The 22,903-nt window shown below is 39.9% G+C and overlaps 1 protein-coding gene across 5 annotated transcripts; it reads left to right on the forward strand.

Moving 5' to 3' along the window:
- The first annotated feature begins 441 nt into the window (after positions 1 to 441).
- golga2 (golgin A2) lies at positions 442 to 20,639 on the forward strand. 5 transcript variants are annotated; one of them, XM_051413154.1, is made up of 28 exons: positions 442 to 541; positions 1,941 to 2,114; positions 4,118 to 4,186; positions 5,230 to 5,382; positions 5,659 to 5,705; positions 5,990 to 6,053; positions 6,762 to 6,821; positions 8,016 to 8,096; positions 8,618 to 8,656; positions 8,770 to 8,832; positions 9,204 to 9,297; positions 9,398 to 9,504; positions 9,754 to 9,812; positions 10,009 to 10,150; positions 10,361 to 10,450; positions 10,883 to 10,990; positions 11,135 to 11,222; positions 11,798 to 11,940; positions 12,081 to 12,299; positions 12,656 to 12,769; positions 12,966 to 13,190; positions 13,513 to 13,612; positions 14,331 to 14,422; positions 14,689 to 14,944; positions 15,147 to 15,308; positions 15,438 to 15,544; positions 16,494 to 16,686; positions 17,183 to 20,639. In XM_051413154.1, exons 1-28 carry the CDS (start codon positions 494 to 496, stop codon positions 17,449 to 17,451), a joined length of 3,366 nt encoding a protein of 1,121 aa, XP_051269114.1. In that variant the 5' UTR covers positions 442 to 493; the 3' UTR covers positions 17,452 to 20,639. The 5 variants fall into 5 exon arrangements, with proteins under 5 accessions (XP_051269114.1, XP_051269115.1, XP_051269117.1 ...); XM_051413155.1 differs by having other exon boundaries at positions 17,186 to 20,639; XM_051413157.1 differs by lacking the exon at positions 5,230 to 5,382.
- Positions 20,640 to 22,903: the final 2,264 nt, after the last annotated feature.

Genomic DNA, 22,903 nt, shown 5'->3' on the forward strand with positions numbered 1-22,903 from the left:
GACTGTAGTGTCATAGATAGCCTAATGCATGGTGCTCAGCATTGCACAAATAAACATATTAGACTACAACAAGCAAAATGAAAATAAAATAAATACATTTCTCATAAACGAAATAAAGATAGATTTCCGTGATATTTATTAACTGTTCCCGTTTCTTGAATGTTTATAATAGCCGAATAAGTAAAGAAGCCCATAAGAACAGAAGACAAGGAAGAACACGTAACGTTAACAAAAATCAAGTCACCATAGGATACATTTTGTCGTAAACATTGTTAAAAGTATCAGACACCTTATTTTTCCAACCGAATACATATTGACTCGATAAAAGAAACAGGGATTTGTAAATAAAAAATGGCCATAAAAACAATAAATTGGTTATATTTGTGCCCAACTAATCTAAGTGACAGTGTGAGGCCCAGCGCCCCCTAACGGCAGAGACACCAACGGACAGCAAACTGATGACGTGGTTCGGTCCGTTGACCAGAGCAGCAGTATGGCCGACCAGAGCAGGCAAATAAAACTCGCTGCAGCTAAGAAAAAGGTAAAGTATTTTACAATTGAGCCGGGTTTATACACCGGGAAGCACTGGTCCTGTGTTTCTTCTACGAGTTCGTGTTGCCGGTGTTTCTTTCGTTTTGTTATACATTTCTTTACGGAGCAGGGGTGTTGTCATTACACGTCGTCCGACCTCTACGTTTTCACTCGTCCCACCTCTCTCGCTCCTCTTGAGGCTTTAATGCGCAGGAGAGACCGGTGCTTCTTCTGGGCCTCTATTGATAGCATTAACTTTCCTAAGATTATGTTGACTATTTTTAGTCCTTAAAGGCATTTACAGCATCCCACGCTGTTTAGTTAGTCAGTGATTAACTTAACGTACACTCTTTGCCCATCGGCTTCTTGACAGTCTCTCTAGCTAACGTTAAGTGTGCTTATTAGCAAACCTTTACGTGCTAACTAAGGCAAGTTAACGTTAGCAAGCTGGCTAACCAATGAATAGTTTGCTGTGTGTGAGTGTAAAGAATGCCACACTGCAGTCGGGCTGCTTTCTGCCCTGTCTGCAGGATGGCTCAAGAAAATGGCAAACAAACAGTAATTTTATAACAGACACTGAGCTAGCATTGTAGCACAGTTAGCTGGATACAATGACGGGGACTGTTTTGACAGCTGACACCCCTCTTTCCTGTCCTGCTGTGTGCTAGCGAGGTGTGTTGTTGGGCTATTCAGAAAGATGGCCTTATCAGCTGTGATATGTTAGCTTCAGGAAGTGACTCGTCAGCATTTCTCGCTGCCCTACAAGCTCCGTGGATGAGTGGTGATGATATTTGACATTTCTCTGCAATTCAACCCCATTGTTTTAGAAATGGCAGCTCCAGTAGTTCCCCTATGATTCCCCCTTGGCTCCCTTTTATAGCTGTCACAGGGCCCCATGCCCAAACACACGTAGACAGGGGAAAGTGTGTTTTAACGTTCACATGGATGATCACAGTTTCCTGGAAGTTTATAGCTTCATCTTGTTTGGTTTAGTAACAGTAATGTTGAACAAGAAAGTCAAAGTGACCGTCAGTAACATGTTGGCAGTGGCTTTGCATTCCAGTCTTTGAAACCTTATCTTCTGACTAGTTGGTGTATTGTCAGAGAATGGGAGCAGTCTAACTCGGCTAACTCGGCTTCATCTCAGACAAAATTAATTTGTCCTAATTCAGTTCGCTTGCCCGGACAAGACCTTCTAGTAGTTAGAGGCTCCTTGTTCTACGTAATGTAGTTGGTTGAAAGTTGGGAACAATTCCACTGGGCTACTGCTGGATTTGAAAGAAAAAAACTAAAAGAAAGTGTAATTTGTAAAATAGGCAGCAGAAGAGTTTTATTTATGGCAGTCAACAATTGCTTGCCACACTTCTCACACATCTATTGTCTGCCTTTTTTTTTAATGTGCTGCTCAGCTGAAGGAGTTTCAGCAGAAGAGCTCCCCTGCTAGTGTGGGAGGAGAAAAGGGTGGTGGAGGAGGAGGAGGAGGAGGAGGTGGTGGTGGTGGAGCAGGGGCCAAGAAGAAGAGGAAGGTGAAGGGACTGAGCCAACACGATGCACCATCAACAGACAGAAACTCTCCAGACAATGTAAGTCAGTCCTTTTGTTTGCTTGGTTGTCATCCTGCCCTTGTTGATCAAATACCAACCTCTCTTTGTGCTTGGCAGTCTGTCTTTGTTCTTCCTTGTGTCTTATTTCTCTATTTGTATTTTAACCACTGTTATAACATTAGAAAGCTGTTAAACTCACTTTTATGTTGGCTGCTTACAGTTAATAGTAACTGTGGGCTGGCAGAGCAGTATATACCTCATAAAATAGATCCACAAGCGTGTAGATAAAGTAATTTATTGTTTGTTTTCTTCAAGTGTAATTGAGGATTTGTAATGTCCTACTTGGCTATTGATCACAAAATATTTTGCCGCCTGTGAAGTGATAAGGCTGAATGACTATTAGGTTTGGAACTGCTTTCCACCTTGCTATCAAACGCACACACATTATCATACAACACAGTGCTAGCATTGATACCTATGTGCCAGCCAGGTGACAGGGTGAAAGTAATGTTTAAGCAAGAGAAGGATACTGGACAAGACACAGATAGTAACATTGGCCATTGTAGTGCCCAGTATGCAGCAAAAGGTGAGGTATTTTGTTAAATATACTGCGAATTCAAAGCACACACAGATAATTACATAAACATTTGTCAAATCTTGTGCAGCTAAGTTGGTCTGCACATTTTAAGAAATTATCCAGTTGTATGTTAGTTTTGTCAGATTTTCATATTGGTTTGTGTCATATCAACCTTATTTTATGTTAAAACACATGTTATTATGTACATTTATATGCATAGTATTGCCATAATGAGTAGTAGTCTGCCTATAAATAGATTCTTCTTTTGTCCTTTATGCTGCAGTCCTTTAAGGGACAGAATATGGACAGATGTACAGGAAAAGATCCTTATCAAAACAGCAATTAATTATTAAATAATCATAACCATGCATGTTTAACATGTCACAATTAGAATTTTGACATGAATGAGAAATCATAGATGGGTAGTGTGTTTTGGCTGGTGATTTTGGAAATCTAAAAACAATTTCCGCCTTAAACAGAGTCCCATGCCTGTCTGTTCGAGCTCATTGACACTCTTAATTTGCTTATTTGCTGGTTGTCACTATTGTTATATTTAAATATCTAGCATCCCTTCAGTTTCCTCTTATAAGCAAATTGAGAGCACCAATGAAGACACACAGTTAGGCATGTGACTCCAGCACACAGCTTTCACACACAGGGGCTGACTTTGGGGTCAGTCTTCCACAGACCATGTCGGTCAGTAGTTTTCTAAGCCCGACTGGAATTTGGGTTCGTCACAGCTTGCTGTTGAGTCTTGTTGTTTGTTCTGACACAATTTTTCCCCCCAAAATATTTAATTTTGGTTGGCCAAGACTGGATAGACTCATGTAATCTGAAGCAGGAAATCTGAGGGGGATGCTGGCAATAACCAAATGGAGTCCAGTGTTAGGGGTCAGAGCAGAGGAGACATTTTATGATTATAGCAACACACACAATGATAATTCATTTTATAAAAATTCTTATCCAAACATAGTTCTTTCCCCTTTCTAAATGGGCTTTATATTCAAATGTGAGTAGGGAGGCAAATAATTATTGACTGGGTTCAGGTGATGCTAGCAAGGAGACGTGTGAGCAAGTTTAGTGTGTTAGTTTGTAGAGCTGATTCCACTTGAAGCTGAAGCAGCTAGGGATTTGTTGTCAGGGATGTTGCCACTCCACAAAGGCAACATTTGGAAAAATGCTGCACCCCTGTGTACTGCTACTGTGTACTGTGTTCTATAGTCTTGTTTACACGAGTAAATTTTATTCAGATAGGGTTATTTTGATTATCAGTGGTGTTAAAGGCTCCAGAAAGATTTACTAACCCCTTGGACCTGGCCTATTGTCCTCAGTTTCTGCTTATTATACACCCCTGTCACTTCTAGACCTTTTCCTTTTTTCCCTTTTTCTGTGCCTGTTTGTCTGTGTCTCTATCACTCTCTAAACTGTTCTGCTGTCCTCCACCCTTGTTTCTTCTTTCCTGTAGTTTGACAGTATTCTGAAAGCACTTAGTCAAAGCAATGGAGTAGTGCTACCTCCTTATGGCAACAGTCAGGTGAGCCTCTGCCTCTCTTTCCTTTCTTTGATTCTGCTTTGCCTGTTTTTTTTCTGCCTCTTCATCTCTCTGCTGTAAATAGCCGCTCCTCATGTGGTATTAAATATTATATATTGCTTCCCCATTATTACCTCCTTCTCATGTCAAGTGCACATACTGTTTTTTTGTCACATGGGCCAGTAGCATGGGGCAAACTTGAGTGCAAATGTTGCATTGGTGCTGTGCTTTTTAAATCCATGTCGAGAGAACATTCATGATTAAGAAATGCGGAGGGTGCAGAGTTATTTCAGTTCATTCCAGTGCTGTTGAAGAGTTCACCGTCTTATGTAGACGTTCAGTGTGGATGGGCAGGGTATGCACAGGTGTTGCATGACTCTCAGTAGTTGCATGGCTGTGATATCTGCATCTGGGTGCATCATGCAGGCATGCATCTGGGAAAACAAGAAATGTCTTTGTGTTTTAATTTTCAACTATGTTCTCATTGCTACTTTTGTGTGTGTGTGGTTTTTTTTTCAGTACCTTTTTTACATGCACTCTTAAAAGTGTTACAGATTATTACAAATGTCTTGCTTGCATTAGTTTCAAAGTCAGAGTAAGAGTAACTCAACAAAGGGGTTATTTGTCAATCATTCAAATTAATGTTGGCATTTATACAGCATGGTCTGAGTTCTTTCAGTGCTTTGATTCTGCAAGTGTTTCCGAGAGCTCTATGGGTAGAAGTAATGGGAAAAAATTGGGCCAGCAGCAAAACAGCTTTCCTGCCAGAGCTATCACCATAAGTAACCAAGCTTGCAGGAAGGTGCTCTATAAGCTGTTTACCACAAAAATATATACCAACACTGTCCCTGCAGTTTTTTATTATTATATTCTTATGTTGACTAAACTGTAACCTTAATCTGAGTTAGAACAGTAATCAAGACATTTCCATGCAACATACATAAAGTTTGAGACATCATTGTGGTCTTTCTGTTGCTCTTGCATCATAACTGCTCTTTGTCTTTGCATTAAACCAGTGTGTGCATTTTGTGTATGTGTCACCTCAGACCTTTGCTGACGTGGAGGCCATGGGGTCCTCAGTTCCCCAGCTGCTGGAGGACCCAAAGGGGGAGCCTGGTCACAGTTCACCTGTGTCTAACTCTGCTAGCGCTAACACTACTACTAACCCTGAGTCTGTCGGTCACAACACTGACCTGCAGGTGTGTCTCTTAATATCTGTCAGTTCAGTCTCTTCTCTGTCTGTCAAATCATATTTTGTTTCTGTCCTTCTTTCTCCTCTATGTCCATCACATTTAAGATTATATGCCTTAGTCTTACAGTGATTAAAACTACAGATCCCCTGCCTTGTTAGACTGTTAATGTGCATTGTCATCACACATTTCTTTTTATCAAATTTTCTCACCGTAATTTCTGTGTTTCATCTTTCTCTCTCTCTCACTCTCACTTCCTCTTTCGATCTTACTCTCTTTCTGCAGGACTATCCGGATACCAACGGCAATGAGAGTTTAACAGAGGAGAATAGGTGGGTTACCTGATTCCCTTACTGCCTGTGACACCCTTTTACGTTTTTATTGAAACGTGCGCCATACACAGAACAGAAGTTGAATATTAATGCAAAATATGCCTGCCAAGGTTTTCCACTGTTAATGGCAAGACATGATTTTCACACATCATATATTAGGTATAATAAGCAATACTAATATGGCTCCAATGTACCCTGCTACTCTAGCCATTGATTACTAATGCAACGTTGTAAATTACATAGTTAATGTGTGTGATGGATTATTTATTTGTGTTATCCTGCAGACCACTGTCTTCCACAGAGAGCCTGCGACAGCTCTCACAGCAACTGAACGGCCTGGTCTCTGAGGTACAATTTTAGCACCGCCAATGTCATCCTGTCTCTCTCTCTTACACACACACACACACACACACACACACACACAACACACACACACACACACACCACACACATTTCTTTGTCATACAGTGTAAGGCTTTTAACAACAACACACCACCACTGATGTGCACTTTCAACTGTGATGTGTTGCTTCTATTCTTGGCAGGAATGCACTGGAAGCATTTTCAAATTTGCCAGTTGTTCCCAATGGCCTCAGACACACTGACAGCATTCAACTGATGCACCAAATCAACTTGATATATTTCCTCTGAACTTTGTTTGGTTTTGCATAGTCAGCAGTGTATCGCAATGTGTCCTTTTTGTCAGGTTTCTGAGATTAACATTGACCTACTACTGACTAAAAGGATTAATAAGATGTTTAAAGACAACTATCTTGCTGTTCTAATAGTGGCTCCTGAATATAATTAGCACACTGTTTTTATATACCTTTCAAGAAAATATGTTAGGGTATTGTTGCCCCTCACAGTGGTGAAATGTAGGTCTTACACTGCTGACAAACAAATTGCCAATCTGCAGTGCATCCAGTAAGTTTCAGCTTTAGGCACATAGAGACATCGTTTTTCATTGAAGCACATTCATTTTTCTTGTGAAAAAAGTGAAACATATGAAGAATTTTCTGTTTTGGATGTGCATTAATGCGTGGCTTTGTCATTTCAGTCATCTGCTGCATATGTGAATGGGGATACTGCATCACCTGGCAATGAGAGAGAACTGGAGGTAAGATTCAAGATTCAATCATTTTATTTTTAGTTTATATAGGTAAGATGGAAATCTAATATTGTCTGTTAGATGAAAACTTGTTTTTGAAATTTTAAACCCAGGTTAGAGGTTGACAGTATAGCCAGGACTTCTTTTAAGCTTGGTATCATGTTATCACACAATGCTTGCATATAAAGTGAAACTCTATTCAGTATCAACATGCTGCTCCCAGAATGGATTTTCTCTGGCAGCACTTTATTATTTGTCATAGGATAGTATGCTTGCTAGCTAGCTGTCTAAAATGGTCAGCTTCAGGTTTGCAGCACTGGCAGTGTAATCTACCCAAAACTCACTGTGACTCTTGTGTGAGGGTGACCTTTCTGGCTTTGTGTAATTTAATTAACCACAAAGTACATTACGTCTACTCTATGTGAGCCTTGAGCTTAAACTTATCATAACATGATATGACAGGTGAAGCTAAAAATTGAGGTGTTTTTAAAATGTATTCTAATTGCATTATACAACATTTTAGGTCTCAGTTATTGCTAAAGCTTTGTAAAAGGAATGAATGTCTAGCTGGATTAATGGGTGATTGATATGTTAATGTATGACAGATTAGTTCTAAAGGGAAGTAAATATCACTGGGCAACTTAACACTGAAATGGGATTCCCAAGAATAATTGCAGTTTATATATGAGTATAATACTTTGTATAACTGTTGAGTGGTCTCTCTGGTGAGGGCTATGAACGTGCAGCTACTGTTAGCTAAAAATTGTCTTGTGCCCTTTTGCACCATGTAATGTTACTTCACTGACCACAATTTGAGACGTCTCTTAGATTGGCCCCTGAAGTGCAGCATGGAAACTGTCAGAGACCTCATATGACAGTCTGGAGAAATTTAAGGAATGTGGATCCCGTCCACATTTTGCAAATGATACTTAAATAGGTTCCAGTGAAGGATCCACTATCTTTCAACTGGCTCCATTAATCAGCCTAACATTCATCATTTATTTTAATTAATTTTTTCACGTCTCATTATTGAAAACACATTTTGTGCTACTAGTAAAGGTGCAATTGTTTGCCTCCATGTTAATAATTTACATTTGAATTCTTCTCCTCCTCCCATGTGTTCTTTGTTTGACTTTTGCCACTGCACTTTATCCCTCTCTTCTTTTTTTCCCCCTTTCCCGGATGCATGTGTGCACGTAATAGATTCGGAACCAGGAGCTGGCAGCCGCCCTGGAGTCCAGCAACCTAACAAACTCTCAGCTCAATACCAAGCTAGACCAGCTGGTAAGAAGCTGTGTGTGTATGCATACTTTTGTGCACACATTTGTGTGATTGGAGAAAAACCTTTCCAGCTATCCCACAATTACCACATTAGTGCATGTACTGCATGTATTTTGCATGTCATCTTGAGTTACCACACGCTGGAAGAAATCATGCATGTTTTTCATTATTTATGTATCTTTCACTTAGTTTAACTCTAAATAAAGAGTAATTTGGGTTCACATTTCGGTCAGAGCTGTCATAACCTTATGGTAGATGCCTAATTGTAAGGAGTTTTCTCTCCAGTTTAGCACACTAACAGCAATAAACATCACAGCTTCAAATAAACACTAAAGGTTAACATAACAGATAACAGAACAGGTTCATTAATTCAGTACTTGATGCTACCCCTGTCCTGTCTGGCATGCAGATAAGGTCTTCTGTGCTAGAAGTTAGAAGACATCTAGAACTGTGTAACACTGCTGGGGTGATGAAAGAAATGTTGATCTTTCACAAACTTACATTTTATCCTGTTGGTCCGGCAGGTACAGCAATCTCAAGGGCTCTCAGATCAGCTACAAAAGGTAAATACTTCTCTCAGCCAGTCTGTTCATTCCTGTCTCATATTTTCCAGTCTGCTGAATTTTTGCTTCCCTCCTCATTCATGAACTTGTTTTTGGTTTTTTTCTTACTTAAGGAGCGAAAAGATTTTGAACAGAGATTTTCAAGAGAGCAGGGTGCCATGCGCGAACAATTACAGGTAACTGCTCTTACTAAAACACATGAATTGAATTTGTGTGATTGTGCATTTTTAGCATTTGTGAAACTGTGTAATAACAAAAAAAAGCCTCTTTGTACTGCCATGTAATGTTTTACTGTATGATGTCAGAGTCCGTGGTGTCACCCTGGTATAAACTGGATAGAAATGTGATCCGAGAACACCATTCCAACCCTCCTTTCCCTGATCGCTCACTGTGACAAGAATAAATTGTGTTGTCTGCGTAGCAAGGCTGAAGCACTGACTGTAATGACTCTGTAAAGAATTGTGCTTATTTCATGTTGTGATTTAATGAACTTGATGTTAAGTCAGTTATGATTACCTAGACTCATTAAAAGCTGTCCTCTCCCAAGGTTCACATCCAGACCATTGGTATACTGGTATCAGAGAAATCAGAGCTACAAACAGCACTACAATACACACAACAGGCTGCACGGCAGAAAACAGGTCTGTGTGTTTTATCATTTTTATCATGGAAAGACCCCTGCAGCGTTTAGTTAACTTAGTTTGTGTCTCTCTGTCCCTCTCTCTTTGTGTTTGTCTGTAGCTGAGACAGAGGAGTTGAATAACCGTCTGCAGGCAACAAGGCAGAGAGTGTCAGAGCTGGAGAGAACTCTCTCCTCTGTCTCAACACAGCAGAAACAGTTTGAAAAGGTAACAAACATTGCAGTAATCACTCCCTGTAAACAGAATTCTCTGAGGAATGAGTAATTCAGATGCAGTATATAACAAACTTAATTCACAATGACTTGTATGCATGTAATACAGATAGGCAGCCACAACCAAAAGCATACACCTCCATTCTTCACTGTAGTTGTTTTAAATTATCTTCTAAGATGACTTTGTCATGCTGACGAAGTGCCTTTGTTTTTTTAATAAACTTGTTTTCTTTTTTGTCTCCAGCACAACAAAGAGCTTGAAAAGGAGAGAGACAACCTGAGGCTAGAGATGTTTAGACTTAAGTAAGTCACTTACCCCCATGTACACAAGGAGATGTATTTCATAGCATTGCCACTGCAGAAGCTTTGACATTAATGACGATATTTAGTCCATAATGCTGTATGAATTGCAACAGATGGTATGAGAGTGTCCCAAGTCCTGTTAGAATCTGGTAGGTTAGAAATGATGAATAATCTCTGCATATGTGTGTGTCCACAGTAATATGAGTGAGGAGTCGAAGCAGCAGAACTCGGAGATGTCGGAGCAGCTGAAGCTGAGTACACAAGAGAATGGAGCAATGAGGCTGGAGGTGGAAGATCTTCGCAAGAGACTTGAGATAGCCGACCTCATGTTGCAACAGGTGCATTAAGACACAGGCACAACATTTTACAGTACATACACATTTAAACTCCTCTTTCTCTTAATGAAAATTGTAAGTGTTGGATTAACTATACTGTCAATCTAAAACAACAAGGGGATATTTGGAATTAGTTTTAATCTAGAGCCCTAAATGTTTTGTTGCAGACGATGCTGCCAGATGTAATTTTGTATTATTTGCATTTCTCTCCAGTGCTCCAATCAGTCAGATCCCACCAGTGCCAACCAGCAGGTCCAGTTACTGCTGGAAGATAAGCAGCAGCTGGAGGCACATAATCAACAGGTCTGTGTACAAGGACTGTTCTCTTACAGTTATCTGTACTTTTGTCATACAAGTGTCTGTCTGTCTGAATTTAAAGAGTTTTGAGTTTTGGTGTTCAGTGTTTTGATGTATTCTGAAGCTTGTGGCTCTTTACCAGATATTGTATACTGGTTTGAGCAGTTAAAGCAAGTCAACATTGTACCCACTAGTTTCCTTGCAGCCATTCCTTCATAGAGACGTATATCTTAGCTCAGCCACGTCATCATAATGGCCCTGTTTGCATTTGCATCAAATTACCCATTAGATGTCAATCTATCTATCCATCTTCTTTTCTAATTTTCCTTTTCACTTTTGATTATTTGGTACATAAAAGTTGCAAACTAATGCTATTTTATGACCAGAAAGTGTTGCTTTGTTAACAGCATTTCCCTTTTTATGTTTTTGATGCTGTAGTTGTTGGAGTCGATTGCCCAGCTGCAGACCGAGAGGGACTGTTATGCAGAGCAGATTCATGAGGAAGGACGTGTATGGAAGGACAAAACAGAACAGCTGCTAACACAGGTAAACTGTACAGTAACCTTAGCGTAGACATTACAGTTGACTAGAGCGTGGGAAATATAGAGTGCTATGTTGTTTGTTTACTTAATTCATTTTGGTGTCAGACTAATGACTAATTCATCCGTGTCAATTTTTGTTTGTGTGCAGGTGTCTTTGGTTGCAGAGGAGAGGGACAGAAACATCAGCCGAGTCCAAGAACTGGAGGCCAGCATCACAGAGCTGAAAAATGCTGCAGGTAAGAGGTTCAAATCGCTGTTATCTACATCTGTATCTACCTCTATCTGCCTCCTTCCTTTTCCTAACTGTTCTGCAGCTCCTTCCTTGATGTCAAGAACACATTTGATAAATAAGCTCTTAGATTGCCTGACCATAGTAGGATTAACAGAATGGGCTCCCCTTATCTTCCTGGAATGAACCTGGATTCAGGTGCATCTGGGAGTCAAGGAGAGCAAACTTCAGAGGGAAGGAAGACTGGAGCACACTGATTGATGTTCAGGCTTAAAAGTGTGAATAGACTGATGTTTGTCAGTATTGTTAACTAGTGTCAAGATGTTAATTACTGTCCAAGTGTGTCTGTTAAAGCCTGCAAATCAATACGTGTGCTTCAGTCTTTGTCCCTCTGTAGTGGAATTAACAACAATGCAACTTTTATTGTCAAGTATTCCGTTTAACACATTATATTTTCTGTGTGTAGTAATATTTAGTTCAGCATAATCTTAAAAGCTGTACTGTCAAAGCTACCATAGTGTGTTGTATTTCCCTGTAGCAAATTTCTTACACTTGATAACTGTAATCCTTCTTCTTCTCCAGCATTATTGTCCCAGGAGAGAGAGGCTCAGGATATTGCAGAAACTCAGTCCTCGGGACCATCAGAGAGTGAGGTGGCTCTGCAGGAGGCACTCAGCACTCTACAACAGGAGAAAGACGCTCTTACTGCACAGTACCAAGCACAGGTATACATTACAGTGACACATGCTTGGACAGGCCTGTTTTACCGAATCACAAATGTAATAACATTTGAAAGCTACACCATATGATAATTAGTTCTCTTAGGTTCGAATTTTCTAATCAGCATTGGTAATTCTTTCCCCAGCTGCGAGATAACGAGCAGCTGAGCCGCCTGTGTGCAGAACAGGAGACGCGTCTTGGGGAGCTGGAGCGGCAGGTGGGCAGCCAAGTCCAGGATGAAGGGGACCGCCGGCGCATGTTGGAGGATGTTCAGTCAGACAAGGCCACTATTAGTCGTGCTCTCACCCAGAACCGGACACTGAAGGACCAGCTGGCTGAGCTACAGAACGGTTTTGTCAAACTGGTGAGGCTGGAAGTCTAATTGTGCATCCGTCCTTTTTTAATGACATCTATGTTATTATTTATTATTATTGTGTTGTTATTTCTATACTGGATACTACTTTTGTTTCTGTCCTAACTTGCTATCATTTTTCAGGGATCATAGATTCGTTTTCCTGCATCCTTTAGCATTTTGTGTGAATTGATCCTCTTGTGGCTTTTTCATGTCTTTTGTTATGTAGTTATTGTATCAAGGATCCATGTCTCTATAGCAATAAACTGACAAAGTTTTCACACAGTAGGAAAATAAATTCATAACAAGTATTACCTCAGAGGGTGGGAGAGTTCTGTCTTTAAGCCAAAATTCCTTTATTTTTACAGACTAATGAGAACATGGAGCTGACCACTGCCATCCAGTCAGAGCAACACGTGAAAAAAGAGCTGGCTCGTAGAATGGGTGAACTGCAAGAGGCACTGCACAATTTCAAGGAGCAGGTATGCTCACACAAACGTATGCACTTTTTCTGTCTTCACTTTGCTATCTTGTGCAGTCTTGTATGTTTTTTTTTATACTTGTCAACATAATAGACATAATAGTGTATTAACACAATAGAGAAATATATGATAGTAGCATCCATAAAGAGATTAATCTGCCTTGTTATTATTTTCCTCTTTGTTCCCTTGTGTCCAGCTGGAGCTTAAAAATAAGGAGACTCAGGCTCTGATGGAGCAGAGGGACCAGGTAGTGGCCTACCTGCAGCAGTACTGTGCTGGCTACCAGACCCTGGCCTCAGAGAGAGAACAGCTCCACCAACAGCATCTGCAGCAGATCCAGCTCATGGACCGGCTGCAGCATGATGAAAGTCAGGGCCGCGTGCAACTGGAGATCAGTCACAATCAGCTCAAACAAGCGCAGGTGTGTATTTAAGAATAAGGCCTTGTCCACGTGACCATTGATGATGATGATGATGATGATGATGATGATGATGATGGTGATGATGATGATGATGTATGAATATATTTCAGTCCAGTCTGTTGTGATGTTGGAGTACAGTACATCATGCACTTATGAATATGTTGAGACTGCTTTAAATGGTCTGAGGTCAGTGCATTATGCAGTATATTTATACCATGCTGTATAACCTCATCTGTCCCTTCTTTACCTCTCTGACACCCTCAAACCCACATGAACTATCTCTCCATCATTGTTTTGAATGACTCTCTGTCTCCCCCTTCAGGAGCATTTGGACCTGTTAGCCAGAGACAATGAGCAGTTGAAGGCTGAGGTGAAGGAGCTGCTCAATAGCTCAGCTCTTGCCTCGTCATCCAGAGACCAAGGTAAGATTTGTCTATTACTGGTATGTTGGTACTTACTGCCCCTTTTGTTTTGTTTTTTACTGTCATTGCTTCATGTTCTATTTCTTTTTGTGCTGCCCTCCTTTTGAAATTCAGTGCCAAAAAATGTACCCTTTACAGGTGTTAATGTTGTTATGGCACACATGTTCAACAGCATAATAGCTTTCTTGTGTCACATTGTTTATTTTGAAAGAAATGCAACCTAGAAAAAGAAAATACTAATAATCAGCAGGTTGGCGGTTTGATCCTTGTTTCCTCCCATTGCTTGTCAAAGTGTCCTTGAGCAAGATACTGAACCCCAAATTGCTCTTGATGCTGTGCATCGGTGTATGAATGTGAATGAATGACTAAGTTCCTGTTTGTGATAGGCTTTGCCATCAGTGTTTGAATGTGTGTGAATGGCTGAAGGTGGCATGTAGTGTAAAAGCACTTTGAATGGTCAGAAGACTAGAAAGTTGCTATATACGTTCATTCCATTTACAAGAAACATCTTCTAATAGCTGAGCTGCAGCAGTAGTTTCAGACCTTCCACTCTGACCTCAGGCTGTGCCACCTACAGGCAAGGAAAGAGCAGCAGCAATTTTGACACTTGCACCATTTGTGAATTAGTGTTACAGTCTAAGACCACTTACTTAAGAAAATTGGGAGAAAAATATGTTAAAAGTCTATTAACGGTTTCAGTCTTTCATTATGTCACTAGGCGATGGAGTGGAAAGCCAGTCCATGCAAGAGAGCCCAAAGAAGTCCTCCTCCATAGTTATCCCAGAAGACTTTGAGAGCCAGAAGGAGATGGTGAGGAGGGTGATAAGTCATCTCCCCTAAAACTACTTGTTTCCTTTGCTTTGCCTTTTAGTACACATTATGAAGACCTAAATCAAGTGAAGAACTATGCCAGTGTCAATGATGTATTTTTAGATCAATCAAAGATCAATTAATGGTGAAGATTTGAAAGAAAGAAAGGGTTTACAACTACATATGGGATGAAAATTTGACGTTAGCCTCATTCGTCCGCTCCCTCCCACCATCCTCACCCCGCCACCTTCTGTCCCACCCCGCAGGAGGAGTTTATCCGAGGAACTGTGGCTCAGTTGGAGGCCGAGAGGGATGAGGCCAGAAGGCAATTGGAGGAAGAGCATAGGCTCCACATGGCAGCCCGGCACCAGACCGCTGTGGCCCTCAGCCTTGAACACCAACACTACAGCCACAAACCTGTTCATGACCACCATCACGAGCATCATGAGCATCACGAGCATCACGAGCATGATCACTCTCAGGGCCAACATAGTCAATGTGAACACAGTCATGAGCATTCAGGTGAGGCAGACTAGATGGTTTGTTTGGGTGCATGATGCAAATATTTTTAGGCCAAGATTACACCTCTCTAGAGTAGGATATTGAATTATTATAAATACAGTTAAGCCTGATTATATTCCGTAATGAATTCTGATTATATAGATAAAAAGAATATGGGGTGCATTATGTAAATCAGCTGTTTACTTTACTATCCTTTTCTCAGAAGGAGGAGTACCTGTGGAAGTTCATCAGGCCCTGCAAGTTGCCATGGAGAAGCTTCAGCATCGTTTCACCTCCCTCATGCAAGAGAAAGCTGACCTGAAGGAGAGGGTGGAGGAGTTAGAGCACCGCTGCATCCAGCTGTCTGGAGAGACAGACACTATAGGTGAGACAGTTGGATATTTGTGATGTGAATATCACTTACTGTACAACTAATGTTTTGGTTGACTGTAATAAGTTGTCAGAAAAATAAAAACACTCAACATACTCATTTCTGTTACTATGTTCTTTCCAGGGGAGTACATAGCCCTGTACCAGAGTCAGCGGGCCATTATGAAGCAGAAACACCATGAGAAGGAGCAGTACATCAGCATGCTGGCTCAGGACAAGGAGGAGATGAAGGTACTGTATAGCAACCTTTTTATATAAAAAATAACCGTTAGTGCAGTCAAATATAGTGGCATTAGATGTTTGTCTTGGTGTATTTTTTTGCTCAGTTTTCTTTCTTACCAACATTCAGAGCCTGTAGCGACTCAAGAGAAGACGGATCCTGATAAATGTGACATTGTGGCTTTATTTTCCATCTCAGTCTATTTTCATAACAATCCTAAATTGGTGTTTGGCAGCCCAAATCAAAATAGTCTACCCTTGAACATCACTGTTGTGTAAATAACAAGTATGACAAAATGTGATACTGTCTATACTGTTGAGGATCACCTTGCATTAAACTGCATCTTTTATGTAGATGGAATTTAACCTGATAACATTTAAACCTGGTATTACTGTGCATCTCCAGTGTCCACATTGAGATTCAATTCCTCTGTTTAAAAGAGAAAATGTAACTTGTTCACATTCATTTTTTTGTTTATTTCTAAATGAGCTGCTTTACAAAATCTGTGACTTTGACTTGTGTGGAGGAACTTTGCAGCTGTTGGCTCGTGGTCTTTAAACCACAAGCTCTCTTTATATTTCTCTGCTGAGACGTCAAACTTTAGATTTTATTTCAGACTGCAATACGTTTTTCCACTCACAAAGTTGTTGTGCGTGGATTTACAACGCAATTGCATTTACATTTGAACACTGTCTTGGGTGCATTTACACCTTCATGTAGTCAAACCTTATCCAATATCAGTCTGATTGCCCAAAACTAATTTTAATGCATAGTGTAAAGGGGATCTATGAATGCTCCTACGTAATGACCAACACTTCTTTAAACAAACAGTGCTCTTCACACAACAGAATGATTTTTATCAGTAATCGTGTTTAATAGAAGCAACAGTTTTGTAATATCCTCCCAACTAACATTTTTGTCTGTGTGTGTCCTTGCCGTTGTGTCTCCACTGTCCATCAGATGAAGCTGGCTGAGCTGCAGGATCTGGTGATGAGGTTGGTGGCTGAGAGGAATGACTGGTACAGCCGCTACACCGGAGCTGTGGCTGGCGCAGGCACAGTGAACCCAGACCTTCTTCCTGTCGGGGAGGATCACGCTCACCCAGAGCACCAAGCACACACACACACAGAGTTTGATGCTGTCAGTGGAGCAGGTAGGCACAACGAGTAGTACTGTCCTCACTACATTATAAATCAATGCAAAAACAATTATACAGTGATCTTGTGTTCAGACGATGGTTGGGAAGGGGGAGAGTAGCTTGTTGTGGCCAAAAGGACAGGAAATTGCATGGTTATTGGAAGTAATTCTTGACATGTGTGGATCTTTTTGTGAAGCTTAATACAGCACGTACAACAATTGACAAACTCCTGAGTCATTGTATCTGCTGTTGTTTATAAAATGGCAGGAAGGATGGCAAAAAACAACAACACAGTAACAACAATACAGAAAGTTAAGGTTTGAGGCAATACTGGAGGTAAACTGATATTGTGGCACAGTGTGGTGTCTGCATAAAAAACTTCATCCTAAAGTCAGATAAGTGCAGTCTATGGAAATTATAGGTTTCTACTGTTCTTTGTATTAAGAATAAAAACACGGCCTGTTCTCATTATGAAGAGTAAAAGTCTTTAATGTAACTCTCTCTGCTGCAGAAGCCATGGAGGTCATTCCTCTGTCGGAGCCCACCACAGACCTGGAAGCCTCCTCGTCCCAGACGCTTTCGACCGGGTCGGCCCAAACTGACTCCAAGCCCCTGGGCCCCAAAGAAGACGGCACAGCCCAGCAGATCATGCAGCTGCTCCAGGAGATCCAGAACCCTCAGGGAGCACTAAGGTCACCCCACTTCCTCGGAGAAAACCCCTGCATCCCCTTCTTCTACCGGCCTGATGAACAGGACGAAGTCAAGATCCTGGTGGTGTGAGTTGCGGGTGTGACAGAGGCTGGTGTGTATGTGTGAGAGATATTGGACATGTCTTGAAGTCTGGGGAATATTAAACACCACAGTTTACCGTCTTTGTAGCTTATTTATCATATTCATAAACACTTTGACACCCTGCAAAACTGGTCACTGGTCTTTGACCCAATTACATGAAAATGTCCCCTCTCTGTTCTGTGTGTTGGCACTCATGTGTGCATGGTTAAAAGTCTTTTCTATTTGATGTTTTTATGTTTTTGGGGTTGTTTTTGTCTATGATGCTCTTCCCAGAGAAGAGATGATCAGTATTCCTTAATGTAATCTGATTAGTCTCCTTACCACAATTTTTAATTCCCATCCTTCCTCTCGTCTCCCGTCTTACACATAAGTGCAATAAAGGGGGCCGTATATCCTCCTCGCTGATAAAGTACTTAAAGAGCTGTCAGAAAATTAGCAGCGTGTTCGTGTGCAACTTAATTTTAGTGCAAATCTCAGTTTTACACAATTCACTGTACAAATGCCAAAAAATAGCCTCACGTTTGAATGTAATAACGAGAATATTTACCTGTATGTCTGTGTAATGACGAAATGTGAGGAGAACAGATGATGGTGAAAGGGCGGAGAAGAGACGGAGAGTGAGGTGTAAGTTAAAAGTCGGAAAAGAAACTTGGTGCACATAATAGCTTTTGAACTGAAGGCGCCATTCTGTTTCAAAGTGAAGAGCTCGCTAGTTACATGATCAGGTTCAGGAAGGTGGAGGCAGGTGTCGCAGATTGGTACTGTCCCTAAAACTACCTTTTCTCTACATTGTCTTTTTGCTCCAAACACTGAAAAAGAAGTCGTATGTTTGTACAGTGCGAAATGTTAATATATGTGAAACCTTTGTGTTGTGATGTCAGAGAGAAGTCACCACCGTTACAAAAAGGTGTTTTCTGAGTCATTAGGGGAGAGATGCAATTTAGAGACCCCAAAAAAACTAATCAGTCAAAGTTATTAAGCCATTTTTTTTCTGATTAGTTGCTGAAACAGTGGAGAAGCACATCTTCTTCACACTGTAATTCAGATGAATACTAGAGCTTGGGGTGCGCTGCTTTTTTTCTGCTTTATCTTTGCCATTAGTGTGAGGAAGTTGCAGGAAGTTTGGTGTTAAAATCTCTTTATCTGCACTTAATCTTTCTTCTTCAGTTATTCTACCCCACAGTATCATCACTCAAGTCATGAAAATCTATATTTATTTCCTCGTCAGAGATGCTCATCCATAACTGAGCTGTAACCTCTATTTCATGGGGTCTTTAAGTTTCTAAACAAATTGACACTATTAATAAGAGCCTGTTCTGTTCTGTTACGTTTGCATGTAGTTCCACATATCAAAGATGATTCGATGCACATCATTTACAACTGGACTGTGAGTGTATGTGATGCGTGCGTGTAATCCAGACCTTTTCCTCTTCAGCTGAAGTCCCATCTGTTGTGCTTTTTTTTCCTATCGTATAATATAAGTATGATTGCACTAAAACTGTACAAAGCTTCTCATTCAGCTCAATGACGGATGGTTCTATCATAGAGCCTCTTAGCTGGCTTAATAATGTCTGGAGAAAAAGGGGAATCCTATGACGCCTCTCTCTTAAGCTGAGGGTTCCAGTTGAAGCAAATTTAATTGGAAGTGTGTGTGTGTGCGTGCGTGCAGTGTTGCACTTGGAATATGAAGGAGGACGGTGTGTAAATATAAGTAGAAGGTAAATTTAATGAGATTGCTCACTTCAACAAGTCGTGATGTTATTCCCAAAAGAGAGGGACCAATCAGAATTTGAGAAAATGAACATCTCTTTCCAAAACTGGAGGACAAAACTAATCAGCTTTGTCATGTTCATATTTTGACCAACAACACTTGAGTAAACCTCGTTTGGGCATTAAAAGGGTCCCAAGATCTGGATCGATGTTTCAGGCTTTAAGAGATGCTCATATTCACAAATGTAGATTGGAGGATGAATTGTTCGGCATCTTCACTGAGAGCTACGCAATCACAGCAGAATGTTTCTTTCTTTTTTCTTTTTCTTTTTCTTTTTTTTTTTTAATTTCAGATCAAATCTTGGCAAAGGCCTCTGTTTTGTGAGAGTCTTTCCATGATTTGAATATGCAAGGTTATGAGGGTCTCACTGTAAGTCATACAAAAAAATAAAAATAAAACACAAACTACTTTTGGAGGTGTTTTTTTACCCTCTTATTTGGATGTCTTTTAATTTTTAAGATCCTCTTTTTTGTGTTCACTTTGAAGAAGAGTAGACATTGGCATCAAATATTAAATTGCACACTTGATATTTATCACTGAAAGCAACAGGACAGAAGGCATTGGTGGTATTTTAAACTTATTATAGGAAGCAAAATGTAATTAAAATATAAGGTATGTGGAGGCCTTATTTACTTGGTGGTTTTTTTTTTACAGGGAAAGTAAACAGCACTGCGTCTACCCTAAACCACAGCACTTTATAAGTAAACGCTGTGGTTCCTCTCATTCTTGATTTTTTTTTTATTATTCCTCGCTTCATAGCATTCTGTCACTTTTTTGTTTCCTTTGAAACATGCCACAAAGTATGATTTTCCTTCATTTTGTTTCTGGGAGTGGGCAGAGAGGTAAATATACAATAAAATCCTTGTAGTGTTGTTTCGGGGCTTGTAAAATAACAAATAAAACAATGTGGATATAAAAATTACTTCCCACGCTTTCTAATTCACTGTTAAATATGTTATGCGTGATTGAAAGAACTAGCAGTGAGAAAGCATTTATTGTCTTTACTGTAAGAGAGGTGGTGTATATACTGTAACTGTGTAAGATATTGTATATTCATTATGCCTGGTGTGTGGGGGGAAAGCTGCTCTGCCATGTTTACTGGCAGCGTGGACTGCGTGTATGTCTGTTAGTTCAGAGTCGGGCATTGGCAGTTACTGACTGGCTGTGATTTAATACAAAGATTGACTAAAAAAAAGAGAAAATATTATATTTATTTGGTATAAGTTAGTATCTCAACTAATCAGTTTTAATGTAAAATAGAAGTGACTGTTGGATGGAAAATAATTATTATTCAGAGAACTGATCTGTTTGAGGGCTGCTTCTGACAGAAGCTTACTGATTTTTTTTTTTCCTTGAGTAATATTTTCTCTCCTTCTCCTGAATAAAACTGATTGAGCGACTTACACACACTGTGTCTTGTTTTCTTTATAGTGTTGATTCTCCAGACTGTCCTGCTGTGCACTTGACTGTAAATATACAGCAGACGGTTTGACTTGTCATGGTAGGAGTAGTGTAACTGATGCAGCTAAATGCAATTCAGCCATCTTTTATTGTATTAGTTACACTTGTGTTTTCTACTGTCTTTTATGACAAAGTTTATTCCTTTTCTCAATCATGATCACAATAAAATCCTAAACACTGTAGAAAAGGGAGAAACAACTCTGTATTTGTGATTTTCTTTCTTTAAAATGAATGTCCTGTTCACATTATTTTCTCTGTCAGTCCCGACCAAAACACCTCAAGAACTTTGGAGAACCATGACATTCATGGTTCCCAGAGGATGAATCCCCTCTATACTTGAATTTTAAGACCTATACCTAAAATTCCAGAAACTATGAATATGCAAATAGATTTCCTTCTAGACACAAGATGTCTCCTACTTCTAAAGTCTTTTTTCAGTGTATGTACACTGCTGGCTTAAAGTTCCTACATCACACATAAGTTAACTATTGGACCAGGAAGCAGTTTGTGCCAAACTCCTACCCTACCTATGTTTTGTAACTTAAGAATAATAATATCAAACAATGTTTGCTTCTTTTGGTGGCAGGAATGAAAATAATTCATCATCCTCAACATTTGTTGTGTAATAGTTTCAGAATGATTAAGACAGATTTACATCAATTAGATACAAAACAAGATGTAGGTTTTCCTGGACAATTTTTCATGTTTTTCCAAATTATGTACAGATTTGTTGGCAATCTAATTCATCTGGCTTGAAAAATGGTGCATATAGCTGCCATAATGGGGAAAATAATCTCCCTGGACCCCGCTAATTTTGGGCTAAGCCCCGAATGTTTACAGCATCCGGCTCCACTCCTAGTCTTAATAACTATTGGATGGACTGCCATCCAAGACTGTTGTATCAGTATATGAAGAGTGAATATTGTAATAAATCTCCAAAAGATCCTTTAAAATTCTGTCCGTTTCTTAATAAAGTTAATAAAGAGGAAACTTAGTTCAGTACACTGAGGTTTTTAATGTGTTGACAAAGCACAGCAGTCCTACAGGTTAAAGTTCACCGTTCATCCACAGCAGTTTGAACATGATGCAGGACCTGGCTGCTGCAGGAGTTCACACATTCACACTGTCCCTCCCTGCTCTTCTACACACAGGGAGAAACAACAACAAAAAACCTCTGCTACAAGCTAAAGTATCAAACAACCTGACAACTTCCATATACATCACTGCATTACACATTTTTGATATATTTTTCAAATATTATTCCCTTATACACATACTCATTTATTCATAATAATTTAAATATTCAGAAATGTCTTACATTACAGACTAAAATCTCTAGACAGTGGAAGTACAAGTCCCATAAGATGCACCACACATATACATTATACATTAAGATATGTCCATAATAAACTATTTACTGTTAAATAATAAGTACAATATGCTAGGCTGTGTTTGCATGGGGTCACTGAAGTGTTTCAGGTGGTTTTTAAATGGCTATAATGACATCAATTGAGGTACAGACGGGGGGGGGTTCTGGCTGGTGGGTTGGTTGTTTTTGGTTGGGGTCAGAATACAACACACTGACAGCGGTGTTCAGTTGTGAAAAGATGGGTTGAACTCACAGGCTCGCAAGACAGCGATGTGAGGGTGAAACAGGAGGAGCGATTCATAGTGTTATGCATAGAATGTGGCTGTTTTCATGTTCTCACTCACCCCCGTGACCACTGAGAAAAGAAAGGAAAAGAAGAAAAAAAAAAAGGAAGAAACAGACAATGAATGGCAGATCTTGACCTGGATAAAATGCTGAACGTTTTCCTGTCAGTAGTCAGAATTTATGCATAATGTGATCCCAGCTGACTCAGAAAGACACTCCAAATATGAAAAACCTTTCCCATCATGGGACCTCATTCCCTCTGAATAAAAAGGACGTTTAACCCTGTAACACCCCTTGTTGTAAAATTACAACGTTACCTTTAGCCATTCTAAAAACAATCTGTTATATTTTATCTTATGTTTTACCACATTTACATAGTCATTGGGTCCTATTGTTCAGTCTCACAATGCTATTGGATGGTACATTTGTTTATAAGTCCCGCCTTATGGCCATGAACTCACTCAACTTCTCAAGGTTTCTTTGAACAACATCTCTTTGTTTCATTGGACTAAATTCATCAGATTCTAGTAAGTAAAATGTCTTTTACATTTTTT

Source organism: Dicentrarchus labrax, unplaced genomic scaffold (genome assembly GCF_905237075.1).
Source record: "Dicentrarchus labrax unplaced genomic scaffold, dlabrax2021, whole genome shotgun sequence".
Taxonomy (NCBI): Eukaryota; Metazoa; Chordata; class Actinopteri; family Moronidae; genus Dicentrarchus; species Dicentrarchus labrax.